Genomic DNA, 15,716 nt, shown 5'->3' with positions numbered 1-15,716 from the left:
AGAAGAAAAACCATTTGTTCACCACTTGCTTACTACCAAAATAACCATAAAATTACTAAATAAAATAAATCCCAATGCATTAGAACAAAATTGTTTGAGGTATTAACATCACCTTCCTGTATTTTCTGCACCTCATAAAAAAAAAAGTGCTTCAGACATTAAAAAAACCCCAGAGTATTCTTACCTGATTAACAGGGATTCTTTCCAACTAAATACAGTGATATTTGGCTTCTATTTTCTCTCCACTGGTTACTGGTATGTGAGTGTGGAGCCATATTTATGTGTGTTTGTTTAGTTGTATTGCAGGTGAAAGTTTTACCCAGAAGTGTTTTAACTGAAAAACTTATTGTGCCTGAGTTGCAGGAAAACAACACATTTTCCATGTGGCTCCGTGTGTGACAGTTGGTCTGCAGGGCAGAGAATGCCATTTATCAGAGACTTGGCCCAAGTGACACTGAAAAATTTCTTCCTGTAATAACATTTCTTAACATTTCAGCTCTCCGTATGTTTGGAAACAGTCCAAGTGTTACAATTTTCCAATTACAACCACTAGATAGGAAAGACAAAGTTTTTATTTTAAAAGGAGTCAGTTTTAAAAGAAAACCCAAACAACAATTTCAAGATAATAAACACAAAGTGCTTTCACACAAGGCAAGTTATATCCTGCATTTGTTTTTCCAAGATAAGTTTCACAAAGTGGTGCATTCTGTAGATAATTCCATACGCAAGAGAACAAACGCAGGCTTTGCATTTAAGGAAATTTAAGTATAGAGGGGGCAGCAGAAAGTTTTGCAGAATGCTGAACTAGACTGAAGAGCTGCCAACATTTTATGTCCCACTCTCAATCCATACAGGGAACTCAAAGAGAAGCAATGGACTGTGCACATAAAAGAAAGAAAAACACTTTTGTTTTGGTCAGTGTTCTATATTCTGGTGCCACCATCTCAGATTTTCCAACCATCACTCTGGAGAGAAAAAGGGAGCTCAGAGAATAACAACTAGAAAACTTACCAAATGAATGCATGGGAGGATTACCCAGACCAGATTGACTAACAGAGGTACTAACAGAACTAAAAATCCTCCCCACCGTGCAAGCAAATACCAAGTTTGGGAACTCTGCAATCTTCATTGCTTCCTCCTGCCTTGCTCTGGTGATAAACTGACAAGCAGCACATTTTCTGTGACACCCAGTGGGGTTGTGCTGCTTTCCAGTTACACACTTTTGTCTTGCTTATGCCACCGGAACAGAAAATTCAATGCAGCATCACCCAGGCCCCTCAAGAACATGGAGAGCACTGTGGTGGAGCACCAGCAGACAAAAGCACATGCTGGTACTGCAACATCAACGTGGAAAGCTACAAAACTACCACCTTTTTATCTCCTTCATTCTTCTGACAGTTAGTAGCTACTGATGTAAATTCTTATGGTATGGGGAGACCAGAAACCTTTTACAAATGCACAAGGAAGCTCTTAAACCACTTGCAGACTGACTCACAAGCAGCAGCAGTTTACAGAAACTAATTAACAGGAGGCCTAGAGGTTGTATGTGATCTACAGAATTACTGGATTTCAAACCTGAAGTGTTGAAAGACTTTTGAAAAACTAACTTATAGCAGGTATTTACAGAAGGCACATTTGGCAAGAACAGTAAATGCAGTATTTTTTATTTGTATTTATTTTAGTTTTTTGCTTTTACAGAGGTTAACACAGTGTTACCATCATAGCCTTGTTTAAACACCTGTCTGCCTTTTCTGGACAGGTATCATTCAAATGCATCAAATCTGCTGCTTATGACATGGAAATTACTTCAACCTTCAGAGCCTCATTCCCTAGTTTTTTATGATTATTGTCTTAAATAAGTATATCTGAAAACAAAATTTATCTTTTATTTCATTTAAAAAAAAATCATAGTACAAGTCAGAGAAACTCCTTAACAAACATTTAGCCTTCTTAATGAAGAAATAGTAATGAACGAGCAGATCAACAGCTAGAAGCCCAGGTCCTTTATCTAATGTTTTTCAGGCAGAATTCAAGCCTTAAGAAAAGGGTGAGGTTTATGCATGATCTATCAGTTGACTTATATAAATGTACAAAGAAGTTTTCCAATGCTATAACCAAGGCTCTCTGGGATGAAGAGAACACTTCACAGACTTGCAGTCAATGGTAAAAAAAACTCCAGCCAAACACTGGACAAGTATCTCTTAAAAATTCCTCTGTGAACACCTTTACTGCAGATTAGAGACTTGAAACTGGTAAGAAAATTCAGATACTGGATTCAATCACCACTGATGCACAATAACCTGAGTTGTCCATTTGGTAAAGCAACCTCCAAGAAGGAAGAAGCCTTTAGGTTTGGTTCTCTTCCAAGTTTTAAAGTGAATTCTAGTGCTCATGAAAAGATGCCAGCAAATAATTTCTTTTGTCAAAGAAGGGCACCTGTCTCTGAGGCAATTCCCTGCCAGTGTGTAAACAGTGCTGTTGCCAAAGCATTGACACCAAGCACAAGCCTAAAGAGTTCTCCATAGGCATCCTCCTCTCGGTCTGTGCTGAGACTGCAGCAAGAACAACGTGCAACATGATTGAGATAAGATTACCTGCAGAACATCACCAACCTGTTTTGCATAAAGCAAAAAGGGAAATGTTCCCTTGCTCTCAGCTGCTGCTGGACTGAGTGGCCCATACAGATTATGTAGACTTTTTACAGACCTAAGTGAAAATCCCCTCAGGCAAACTTGTATTCAAACAACCTAGTAAGAAACATTACTTTTTATTGGTTTCCAGTGACAAGATGCACAGAAACGAGCAGTCTCCATGAAACTTCAGAGAGGGCTTGTAGAGGTGCTAACCAACTTCATCAACCAATGTTTTAACACTGCCTAGAAACGTTTGTAAGCACCAAGAAGAGTATTGCAGTTCGGACAGGTGTGATCCACGTCCTTGAGAGCATTAATGCAGAATGGAAACAAGCAGCAGCCTCCTATACACCTGCAAAGGAAAAAAAAAAAAGAAAAAAACACTGGTTTGCCACTTGTTCCATACACAAAAAGTTAAAATATATTTCCTGTGAAATCCATCAGTAAAACTGGTGCTGTGAAGCTTTAGGAAGAACACACATGGCTCTGGAGTCTATAGTGTTCCAGACCTGCTTTAAGGTCCTACAGGACATAAATGCAGATGTAGGCTGTTTGAATCACAAAGGCTCAGGCCTCAGACAGAAAGACAAAGCAAAGCTGAGAGCTCTGTTACTCTTTAGAAATATAAAAGGTCAGGTAAGAAGTAAAAAGAGGGGAAACTGGTCTTGACCTACCCCAGCAGGCAGAGGCCACCACAGGACAGCCAAGTCAGAGCTCCTGCCTCGTAGGAGAGACGTGTCACTATCATCTGGTTACAGGAGGGGCAGCACATCTGAACTGGGCGGTCATAAAACACCACTGGTTGCTGCACATACACCGTCTGAACTCTAACTGGGCAGAGAAATACGCTGTTTAATCAGTGAGCAAATAAGGAAAAAAGAACAGTAAGCAATTTCCCCTGAGCCAGAACCAGCTATAACTTTGAAACATTAGGGACTCAGAGCAATGAAATGCACAATGACAAAGAGAAACCACCATGGCATTTGCTAATGCAAAATACATTGTCTTAAGAATAAGGGTGCACTAAAAACTGCAGAAAGCCAAATGATGTTATTGATGTTAGTGTACCCTGAAGGATTCATGAGAATTGGTTCACGTTATTCCCTTCAAAAGTATTTTTTGGAAGGTGGTGAACACCTGTGAACCAGATCTTTCATCTTCTGACAGCACCTGTCCCACAGCCACCTGACACCTCCTCAGCCTGAGGTACAGAAGAGTTTTTGAGGCTTACTGGGGTTATTTGCTGGTGGAGGCTGTCCCATGTATGGGGGAGGGTTCATTCCCTTCATATCTGGCTTCACTCCAGGGCCAGGAACAGGATAAGGGTGAGGGTAGTTCATATTGATTCCTACAGTTTCCTCATAAGAAGGTGGTGCAGATGGGACGGGGTTGACACTTGGAGCAGACATGGTATCTAAAACATAATAGAGAGAAAATTGTAACAAAAGACATTATTTATTAAGGGTAAGTAGTAAATAATTAGGTTCAATTCAGAAGCAAGAATATAACTGGATTAAAATGGACTTTTACCAGCATAAAGTCTATTGACTGGTACTTGTTTCTGACAGAATTAAAGGTTGATCTTGATTTCATTGTTGTTGTTGCCTACTTCCCACTTCCTTCTCACAGGGCAGTAAATACCAGTTCTCCCTTTCTAAGTTAAAAATGCTAAAACAGGGATGAGGGGCATGTTTACTAGTACACTAATCTATCTGGCAGTCTCCTAATTCTCCAAGAACAGTATTTCTGATCCCTCTTGTTCACCTGAAAAATCAAACAGTACAATAGGCCACGTGGTAGTTGCTAGCTAACATGAGCCTGAGTGTTTGAAATGAAGCTCAAATATTTAAAAAACAGTATTTATCTCTGCTGTGACTTGAAATAAAAAATATTTACATTGAAGGAAAAAGAAACCCAAACAATTAAGTATATCCAACTCAACTCAAAGCTTTTATGACCCTCAAAGATATCTAAGGTTGCCATTTTTGCCACTTAACAAAGTTTTAATGAGTTTGTAATGCAACTCTCCTCCACCAATTCTTAATTAAATTCCAGAGTATAAGAATGCTGACCATGGCTTTTTCCCAAAATGGAAAGAAACAACTGTGGTTTCAGTGCAGACTTCCTCTCCTCCTTCCTACCTACACACTTCCTATACTCTGCCCACCATTTTCTGTGGAACATCAGTGCTGACTTCATCGTCTCCCTTTTTCTCCTCCTCTTAAGGACCATCAGACAGCTCTCCAAGAGCCACATTCCATTCTGTTGTTGCACAATCACTTTGTGTTCATGCAAATCTTTTCACTCAGTACTATCTGGGAAGGGCAATCTGTATTTGGAACATATGCACACACTGGAAGAACACTGGGACAAAGCACCCCTCCAGTCCATGCCTTTCTGCAGTTCTACTGCTCTGCATACAGAACCAAGCTGGCCTAAAGGGGGGGAAAAGGTACAGCATTCAGAAACCATTCTACTGAAGTGAAAGCAGATTAGTTACTTATGCTGGCTGCAGAGACCAACAAGCAACAGATCCTGCTTTCTTCTGATTCTCCTCCCCACCAGGAGAGTGGTGAGCAGTTTTGTGGTATTGAGCTGCTGGATGGGGTTAAACCACAACATAAAGCAAGGACAAGAAAATAAAGCAAGTCTGTATCTGGCTACCCAAGTGATGAACGAGGTGGCAATATCACCAACAAAGCATGCTTTTTATAAGGGCATAACAACTGGTTATTTTCTTAGATTTCTTAGCAGCCTTCATTATCTCAGGGACTTTTATTGAATAGTGTGTTTGGGGGATGAAAAGAAACAAGACATATGTAAATTTGGTTATTCATGTTTGTGTACAAGAGAGCAGATCTCAAGCAGGGCCATCCTGGCTTCTGCCCAGGATGAAGGCAGTGCTGACAACTCCTGCTGGGGGCACAGCAGAGGAGCTGGCAGGAGAAACGGGGCCAGAGGAAGGCTGTTTCTTCCTGAGGACAGCTTCCTGGCTGTCCCCAGCACAGCATGCGAGGGACTTCAGCTGAGCAAGGGAGCAGACACCACTGAGAACAAAACCAGAAGATCCATGTGGCTGCCAGGAGCACAAGAGACAAGCCACTGTCTCTCTGCCACTGCCATCCAAACCTAAGAGCTCACAGCTTGTCTCAGAAACTCCTGCCAGGCTCTGTACTCCTGCTGCCCTATTCCCAGCCCAACCACCTTCTCCTGGATATGGCATCCTTCACATACTCCCAACTGCCCAAGCTTATTCCAAGAAGCTATAGCCCTCAATTTGACTTTACCTTAGCAGGCCTCAAGGTGGTACAGAGCACAGCACAGCCTGTACTTGGCAGGGAGAGAAATAAGGGGGAAAAAAGTTCAGGCAGTAAGAAAATTTACTTGGATTGTTGCACTTTCGTTACACACAGCACAAAGGTGCTGCCCACAGATGACTCTGGTACCTAATCTTTAGGTCTGAGAAGACACCCCTTAGGAATACCAGCAGAATCTGTAGGCAAAACACACAAGGGCACAGAACAGATTGGCTGGAAGGAAACAGAAACTACAACCAGGGAGTTTTTACCAGTAGTAAACAAGCCAGATAATAGTGCAGAATTTCCTCATCAGGACCTTATCTGGCTCTAAATAATTCCACAACAAGAACAAAAGTAGGAAACACACTTTGGAATGAAAAGATGTAACAGTGAAAGTAAAGGTGCATACAAAGTCCAAGGGCCTTGAAGAACGTCACCTAAGTAGGTCCTAAGCAGGTGGCTGATCCAAACAACACCTGTCCAACCTAAATTACTCTGTAACAATTCAGGAAACAGAAGTTAGTTTATTCTTCTAGAAAAAGGTTACAAAGGTCTAGTTCTGATTGTATCCAAGCACTAAAGACTAAATACTAAGTTATGACAAAACTGATGCAGAAGATACCACTCATGATGGAAATCCAACAAGTTCATTTGCTTTAATGAATTCTTCACTGAGGACAATCCTCCAGAAAACTGCCACTTGCTGAACTGCCTCCACTGCTGCCAGCTTGGTTCAGGTCACAGAAGCACTAATTCATCTCAAGTACAGACTGGCAGCAACAACAGGAACTGTATGACTATTCAGTACTCCCACTGCCCCAAATACTGGTGTACACCTAGTGCAATGCAGACTCTGGATCGGTATCTTGATACCAAAAGGAAGCTGGGTTTTATTAGTGCTCGTGACTATTTTCCCCCTTACTTCACAAGACATAATGTAAATACATCTATTTGAGAACATATGAATTTCTGACCATTATAAGACAAGTTCGATTTTCTTGTATTTTTGTGAGATGCTCTAGAAACTCCCATCTATCATGGCTCCAAACTTTGTAGTAAGTTTTAACCTTAACTCATCCCCTCTGCTGGTCTGACAATGTCCATGCTGCCTCCTCACCACTCACATCTCTACCTGTCCATGTGGACACTGCTGCCCTCCAGGATCAGCTGTCTTTTCCTTCCACATTCCACCTGGGAATAATCAACTCTGACCACACCAGGCAAGCACAAGCAAAGCTCAGCTATGCAGCCAGTCACCCTCAGTGCCTCATCAGCCCTGTGAGCCAATTCCTCTGCCGAGTCAGCAGCCAGTCCTTATCCCTCTTATCGTATGTGCCACCTGTCCACATATCAAAAAGAAAAAAAAAGTAATCTAAAATTCTTGGTGGTTCCTCTTCTGGTAGCTATTTATTCAGCTTTTCCTCACTCAGCATCCAAAAATCTCCCCCTTAAACCCTCAACTACAGGGATAAGGCTCTGTGGACACACATCTCCAGACTGCAAACCTCAAAAACAAAGCAAGTGTTATTTCTAAGCAACAAAACCAAATCCACTTGCAATCCATGTCTGCTCTTCTCCAACCAAGCCCATTCCTGTACACATTTCCATGGTCATTCTTCAAAGTTCTCAAAACAGGCTCCAGGGAGCACCTCTTAATTTTACACTTTAGCTGACTAAGCTTCTCAAGTCAAAAAGCCCTTTCAGCCTACAGAGAACTTTGCAGGGACAAAAGTCAATGTGCAAAGAAAAAGAATTTCAGTCTTAAGTATCCAATTAGGGCTGGAGTCACTCCATCCGGGGTTCCCAAAAATGGCACACGCCTTTCTGCTTTCCATGCTTGGAGCATGGAAAAAGTCTCTGGAATATCGGCGATTGCCTTCCTTATGCAGCACAGCTTTCATCAGGATTTCAGTGACGTAAACACTTCTGCAGAGACCTTGTCACAAGTTTGTTCACCCTTCCAGGTTACACAGGGCTAATCTGCTGCACTGGAGGCGTGGTGATACATCAGCAAACACCAATGTTTATACATTTCAGTAGTCCAACAGTCTTCCCAGCAGACTAAGCGGAAACGAAAAGGTTTGTTAGAAAGGGAACTGTGTACTCAGTCAAGTGTGGGATTTACAGTAGCTCAGACAAACTAAGTAACCAGAAGCTTGTGCGGAAGGACAGACGTGGCTACATGCACAGTGTGTAGGCAGGGACAGTAATTTGGTAACCCTGGGGACAGGCACTGCTCCTTCCCACCATTCTCACACTCACACTGCAGCTTTGGCAGACTGACAAGGGAACAAGACAGCAGCCAAAGACGTCTAAACTGAGTAAGTTTTAGTGACAGTTTTTGTATTATCAAGTATCCCACAGCTATACTTTTAAAAACCACTGACCTTCTGTTTTCTTTAGAAAAGTTTTCCCCTTGTGACTAAACTACAGAGCTGAATCAGGATCTATCGCCCCCAGTCACAGTGGCTGGTTTTGGCTGGGGGTGCACTAGGAACTGGGAAGGGATGCTGCTGAGACAGCTGACCCCAGCTGGGATATTCCAGACCATACAGCATCACACTCAGCAATAAATCTAGGAAGAGGGTGGCTGGGAGGGAAATGCTGCTCAGGCCGGGCGTCAGTTTGCTGGTGGTGAGTAATTGTTCTCATTTGCATCACTTGCTGGGTTTTATTTCTCTCTGTAATTTTCCTTTTCATTACAACTTTTATTATTATTATTATTATTTTACTTGAATTATGAAACAGTTCTTATCTCAACCCATGAGGTTTCTCACTTTACCCCTTGCAGTTCTCTTCAGCCGGTCCTGCTGAGGGAGCAGTGAGCGAGCAGCTGCTGGTGCCAGGAGGGGGTTAAACCACAACACAGCTACTTCTGCTCAAAGACCATCCTCAGCTCTGCGTCACCGTCACCGAAGGGTGAGTCCTAAGAAATCAACACCCTTTCACAGACTTCAAAATGATCATGATCATAACTTCCAACATGAACACTTCTAGCCTCGATATTTAACTTTCAATACTAATTTTTAAATTATGTTGTATGTTCACTTCTTACCACTGCTTGCTTTTGAACAACTGTTTCTATTTAACAATGGTTGCTGTGCTTTTTCTGCACTTTCCTTTTTTTTTTTTCCCCCTTTACTGAAGACAGATGCAAACAGGTCTCAGGTCTTCACAGCACTTTGTGGCAACCACCTCTCCTATGCCTGCCTTTTTTTAAAGTTAAAGTTTCAAAACTGTAATACATATAACATTTACAAAGTACTACAGTGAATAGTATAAAACTAAAAGCACATGAGTCCCTGTAAGTTATCTATCAAAACAAAAACTCCTAATAAAGATCAAGAGGACATCAGGACTACAAAAAACCTCTTCAAAATACTGAGTATTGTGGAGGTAACCACAACTTCAGCTTTTCAACTTCATTTTTCTAATGTCCCTTCTGCTTTAAATGTGAACTGAGAGACTGAACTATCACTTCATACAGTCAGTGCAAGCATGTGTCTCAATCGGGGTCACTACTTGGATATTACGCAGGGGACAAGGGAAAAAGAAGGTAATAACTCACCTCTCTGCTTGGTATGCAAAAAACAAACCAATCAACCAACCAACCAACAACCCACACAGTAAAGAACTGCTTACAAATACAGCTTTCCTAACCCAGTTTAGCCAAACAAATCTGTTGTTGCCCTTCCCATAATCTCTTGCTAAGAATTAACACAATTTAATCCTTAAATTAAACAATTTCTATACAGTTCTCTTCACTAGAAATGCCAAGCTGCCCTCCAACACCACGTGTAATTAGAGGGGCTCCCTGCACAGCAGAGTTTAAGACAGCTACCGATCAGTACCTGGAATGAAACACAGGTTGAAGCGAATTTTTGTTAAAAATCCAGCAGGATATACAGGTTTATTGGAGTACTGGGGACTTTTCCAGTTCACGGCAGCAAGCCCTAACACAGCACTCACTTGGGCCACCACCCTGGTTATCTGAATTCTGGACAACAACTTCCTAGTTGGCCAACTTGCTGAGAAATATTATCTTAAAGTCGTTTAAACTTCTCAGGCGTTTCTGAGAGAATAAAATTCAGTAATAATTACAAAAAAAAAAAAAAAAAAAAAAAAAACAACGAACAACTTTGACATACTATTATTTTAGTAAGACAAACAATGGCACTGAGGTCGCACAGAATTTTATACCGGTAAAGTAGAAATAGCACCACACGCTGAGTTCTCCCCGAAATAAACCAAGTAATCAACAGCCTCGGAATAACCCCGCGAGCGGCTTCACCCCGGGTGCTGCTGGGGCCGGACACCCCCTCCCCGGGGCAGGGCAGGGCCCGTCCCAAATGAGCCGTTCCCGAGCGCATTCCCTGAGCCAAGGGGCTGTTCCGGCTGCCGCCCAAAACACTCGGGAAAACGAAACTCCTGCCTGGCCGGCCCCGAGCCCGCTCCCCCCGGGCAGGAGCCACCGCCCGCGGGCTCCCTGCGCTGTCCGGACCGTCCCGGGGCCGCCCGCCCGGGTCTCCGCTGTGCCCAAGCCCCAACCAGCCCGCGGTGCCCCGGGGGCTCCCCCGGCCCGGACGGAGCGCCGGGAGCGGCCCGGGAAGGGCAGCGCTCGGGGCCGGGAGCAAAGCCCCCCGCTCTGCTTTGCTCTGCTCTGCTTTGCTCTGCTCTGCTTTGCTCTGCTCTGCTCTGCCCGCGCCCGGCTCCGGGCACAGCCCTTACCGCTCTGGGCCGTGCCCGCCGACCCTCCTCGCTCTGCTCGCCGCTCCGCTCCGCTCCGCTCGCCGGGTGCACCCCCGTCAGCAGGGCTTGTCCCGTCCCGTCCCCACCCGCGGTTCCTCCTCCCCTTCCCGCGGCTGTCGGAGGAGCCGCCTCGCCCGAGCGCTCCCGCGGACCCACCGGCAGCGGGAGAGGCGCGTCTGGGCGCGGGCGGCGGGGAACGGGAACGGGAAAACTGGGTGGAAGGACAATCACTCCTGACGCACTTGGCAGTCCCCGGGACCGGGAACTCCGCGGCTCTTGCCAAGAGTTCGCTCACAGATTGACAAACCAGTGGTCTTCAGCTTTCCAGGCTCCATGTTCTGTAACACTTGAGGAAAAAAACCCTCCCCTAATTCTACGATGTTCCGTAGGTTACCAAATCGGTTATTTCAGACAACGTGCAAGAGCACATAAAATGATCAACAAAACCTTCAACAGATTCAGTGATTTTAGTTAGTGCCTTTACAAGCAATTAAGTTGGATTCAGTCTTTGGAAAACATGGAGTATGTCACTCCTTTCTCTATCCAGCTTCAAGATAACACAAAAAGTGAATTACTGGCCAAATCCCTGAAAGGGATTCAACAGGGATGGCTTCATATGCTGTAGTTTGGGTAAATCTACCTCAGACTGAAGGGAGTCAATGACCCCTGTGGGCTCAGCAGGGATTGTGCATTAGGCCTTTTGGCTGAAAGCATCTAAAATCGGTTAAAGTCCTATTTTTGTATTTAAAACCTTTATTGGACCTCTCCCTAAGTAACATGCACAAAGCTTCAATTCAAACCCATCCTGGAGCAAGGAGTCAGGTTTTATAGGACAAAAGGGACTCTTATCCCAGTGACAGTGAGCCCAACATCAAGCTCTGCGGTCACATTAATTACTGAATCACCTGCAGCTACTGGTGCTTGGGGATGTCATCGATGTTGGAGTATTGAGGGCATGAATACTCCCATTCCCTGACTCAGGGGGAACAGGGAGAAGGTATAAACTGTGATTCAGCAGCATTCAGTGGGATTAGAACTAGACATAGAGGTGAATAAATTTACATCATTTTCAAGAAATCACATTATATATTATTTTTCTCAGGAGCAGAACATGAGTAATTTTGGCTTTGGTGCCCTGGATTAAAATGGAATAATTTTTCTCTTAGTAACTAAATCCCCTTCTCAAGGTGGCTATGAGCAGCTTAGAAGCCAGAGGAGAGGGATACCATGACTGAACACATCTCCCAGAACAAAATAAGGCATGACCTTCAACTGGAAGCCTTCTTACTCCAATTGCCATGCTCTCTCCCGTGTTTTTTCTTGCATCTAATCAGAGGCTGGCTCATGCTCCTCCTTGGGGACCCCAGCAACATTTCTCCTTTTTGCCTGACCACTGTTTCCATCCAGTGTCCCAGTACAGCAGGCAGTCAGCATCCACGTACCACTACAGGAGTGTATTTCCTCTCACTAACCGCCCTCCTTCCCACTCAGCTCACCATTCTCCAGTTCCTGCCTTTCCAGGCATTTTGCTGGATGGCACTGGGCAAAAGAAGAATCACTTTTAAAAGTCAGTCAGTGGTTGGCCAGGTCACCACAGGATCTGGGAGCTTGCTGCAAACAGCACAGACATCACAGTTAACAGAACCTTATGTAATGGTCAGTGGAACTGTGACAGTTTAGTAACAAGTCAAGTCAGCCCAATCCACTTTAGGGGCTCTGTGGCCGCCCAAAGTAACAAATTGTAACACTTTTCTGATGAATATTTATATCCTGGCTAATAAGTACGTGTGCTATCTTGAGCCAACCATGCATGTAAGGCAGAGTTTCCCTCCGTGTATTGACAGCTGTAATAAAGTAATGCCTGCTTCTTAATACCACATCGGTGTTAAGGAGTTTTAATCCCAATTTTCAGTGGCAAGTTTGTGGAAAAATGGCAGGTTTGCTATGGAGAAATCCATGGGGCTGAGTCGAGCCGCTTGCCTATCTTACACCTCCCTTGAGTGAGGCTTAAAAACTGCATGGTGTCTGGGGTGAAGGGTGGGGCTGCTTCTTCAGTAAAACAGCTCTGTTTGTGAATCCATGATTGTGAATATTCTTATTAAACACAACCAGACTTACAACGCCAAATTGATAATAATCAGAAATTAAGCCCAGCTGCCTCCAGCCCCTCTGATCTCCAATGCAGAGGAGGTTATTTTCTGCCAGATTTCAGACTCTGATGGAACAGAGCTGCAGCCTGCCAGCCTGGCTAGGGTAGGCAAGATGCTCCCCCAGCAAAGCAGCACAGCTCCCCCAAAGCTGCTGCCCGTGTAGGAACCCACGGCAGTTCTCTTCCTGCAGCAGAGCAGGTGACTGGGTGGGGACACGGCTGGCGCCAGCTCAAGGCGTGAATGAGGAAGCCTGGCTAGAAATTGCTACATCTTTTTTACCTCTCCCCCTGCCCCCATGAGCTGTGTACCTGAAGATTACAAAAATTACTTATTTTTAAAAAATTATAAGAAAAAATAGGCCACGTGGCAATTTCATAAGCTTAAAGTGTGAGCGCAGTACGAGGTAACCACGAGCAGCTCTGCTGCATCACCAGTCCCGTGGCAGGATGTGCCGGGCAGCCCCACCTGTTCCATCCACTGTTACACCTCTCTGAGCTCTCCTGAGTCATCACCAGGGCTGCCAACAGCACCATGGAAAGGGAAAAGTACACAGAATACAGTGTATGTTTGGTCATCACGCTAATTGCACATATTGTATTACAGAACACCAGCAGATGTCAGTTTAGCCCCAAAAATGAATGCTGGATTTATTCGCTTTTGTTCCTAAAGCAGCAACTTTCCACCAAAGAAGCTAAATGAAGTTCAGAAGTTGATGTACATTTGACAGCCTGTTAGTCATATTTTACATACTGCAATATGGCCTTAGTGTGTAAAATAAGTAAACCTTAATGTCACCTTATTTTTCTTCCAGACCCACTCTATAGTAGCTTCAGCACTTTGGTTGTACTGTCAGACAGTACAGTTTTGTTCTCTAGGCTACTTTTAAGTGAGTGCACATAAAAGCATCTACAATAATTAAAAATAAACACAGCCATAATACACTTCCTCTCATGTACTATTACTGCAAAACTCCTGATCACAAAATGCTTCAGAGCTAATAACCCAATCATTAACAGCTTGCAGAGGCAGGCCTAGGTAACACTGCTGTATTGTTTCTGCTTGGGTGAGCACTAGCTCTGTTCAATATAAACAAATATACCGACATGCAGTTGTCAAACAGTCTGATGTCAAGAGGTGCCAAATTCATGAGAAAGTATGGTGCAGTTTGATTGTGTGAACAAGAGCAGAGCCTGGGGTCGAAACTACCAGGAAGTGGGTTACCTTGAACCCTGGTTCCAAACACTTGGCTTAAAAAAAAAACAAACAAATTGTGATAGAGGCTTTGCAATGTTCATTTGGGAGCTAATATCTTCAACTGAAATTATCCCCAAATAAATTCTGTGTGTGACAGAGGGGACGGGGGGGAAAAAAAGAGAAAGAGGTTAGAGAGACTACAAATACACCCTCCCTTTCAGAAACTACTTTGTGAAGATAAATGCCCCGTGATTGACAGCATCATGGCTTACACTATTGCTCCACACCAATATGGAACTGGTAGGGAAAAAACCCCCAACAAAAAAACCCCCTCACAATAGAGAAATGATGACTTCAAGTCAGCCCTCTCACACGTTATCTTGCATAAAATCCTCTTCTTTCTCAGTTCCCATTTTCTTCCAGTGTCTTCACCCCACCAGCCACTCAGCCACTTGTGCTCTCTGGTGGGGCTGAGGTTTCCTGGCTGCTGCTGTTCTCTCTGTTGAGCTGCAGCTGCCCATTTACTTACCTGAACTCCTTCCCCTAGAGGCTGTCCATGTGCCAGCCAGACAAACAAGGTGTCCTTCCCTGCCTCCACAGAGCAGGGTCACAGACTGTCCCCTTCCCAGGCAGGCCAGCTCTTTGATACTAAACATCTCCCACCCCAAGTGTGCACCCTCCTCACTGTACAAGCCCTGCTTAGCATGATCACTGAGGAAAAAGAGACCTCTTTTTTTCATGTGCAGGTTGGTTGTATGTGGGGTAATATGCTTGTGGAAGACAGGAGTATTAATGGATTTACCATGTGAAACAGAAGTAGCATATCTAGTCTAAAACTGCAAATGATCCCCCAGGGTTGCAATTGGTTGACAGAATTGCTAAATTAATCCAAACCTAAATATTAGTGCTTTACTGTCCTCATAGTATTACTTCCTTAATTACCAGCTCCCATAGTGTTATTTGATCATCATAACAGCTAGTAACAGCTGCCAGACTGCAAAGCACTGTTTCACACTACAGCAAAATATTTAAGCATGTAAATCATATCATCTCCCCTAGAGAGTGAGACAGCAACGTGGTGTCAAAAGAGGTAATGATAGATTTCTTTTTCCCCAAATATTTGGCACTTCATGTAAAGAATTACAAGGAGAGTAACCATTCACTGCCAGTAATGGTTCTCCTAGCATGAACAACCAGAAAGAAATGATAGAAAAGCTTCACATTTAAAAACAGCAGATCTGTCCTGATTAAGTCATCCATTATTTGATGGATTATCTATTAATGACATGAGAAAACAGAGAGGAAAAATTATGATTCTCCAACCATTTACCCTTAGAATTCATCTTCCTACTCCCTTGACAGGGTACAGGAAGGATGTGATTTTAAAAATAAAGCTGCCAGATTATTTTTCCTGTAGACAGAACTGAAGCATGATTTCCACTGCTCTGGTGCCATTGCTGAATGAAGAGGTGCAACAATCCCATCTTGTTGCCCTTTCTGCTGAATAATGCCAGATCTGCTGCTTGGCCAAGCTGTGGTATAGTCTTGGCTGTAAATCAGCCTTGCCAGCTCTTCTTGTATCTGACCACTGAAATCACTGATCTAAATCTGAAGTTGAAACTTCCTGCTGTTTTGCTTAAGGCAGCACAAGACATGTTTTAATTAACTGCTTTGATCCAATTCTGTGGATC

The 15,716-nt window shown here is 43.7% G+C and overlaps 1 protein-coding gene and 1 long non-coding RNA gene across 5 annotated transcripts in view; one reads left to right on the top strand and one right to left on the bottom strand.

Annotated features, from left to right (window-relative positions):
* Positions 1-1,647: 1,647 nt before the first annotated feature.
* The window catches only part of LITAF (lipopolysaccharide induced TNF factor), a 14,740-nt gene continuing 671 nt past the window's right edge, over positions 1,648-15,716 (bottom strand). Inside the window, exons 2-5 of one of the 4 annotated variants that reach the window (XM_027711200.2) lie at positions 12,178-12,292; positions 3,865-4,047; positions 3,308-3,464; positions 1,648-2,985 (exon numbers count right to left, since the gene is read on the bottom strand). In XM_027711200.2, coding sequence (XP_027567001.1) covers positions 2,877-2,985; positions 3,308-3,464; positions 3,865-4,042 — 444 coding nt within the window. In that variant the 5' untranslated portion in view covers positions 4,043-4,047; positions 12,178-12,292 and the 3' untranslated portion in view covers positions 1,648-2,876. Of the gene's footprint in view, positions 2,986-3,307; positions 3,465-3,864; positions 4,048-7,868; positions 7,964-11,947; positions 11,997-12,177; positions 12,293-15,716 lie in introns of those variants that run through there. The other 3 variants (XM_039383576.1, XM_039383577.1, XM_039383578.1) reach the window with 3 other exon arrangements.
* The window catches only part of LOC113982729, a 19,123-nt gene continuing 15,804 nt past the window's right edge, over positions 12,398-15,716 (top strand). Inside the window, exon 1 of the long non-coding RNA XR_005564395.1 lies at positions 12,398-12,493. This is a non-coding gene — a long non-coding RNA (uncharacterized LOC113982729). The remainder of the gene's footprint in view (positions 12,494-15,716) is intronic.

This window comes from Pipra filicauda, unplaced genomic scaffold (genome assembly GCF_003945595.2).
Source record: "Pipra filicauda isolate LSUMZ 115617 unplaced genomic scaffold, ASM394559v2 scaffold317_size908105_pilon, whole genome shotgun sequence".
Lineage (NCBI taxonomy): Eukaryota > Metazoa > Chordata > Aves > Passeriformes > Pipridae > Pipra > Pipra filicauda.
The sequence above is the reverse complement of the archived record's forward strand: the minus strand, read 5'-3'. Positions and strand labels throughout refer to the sequence as shown.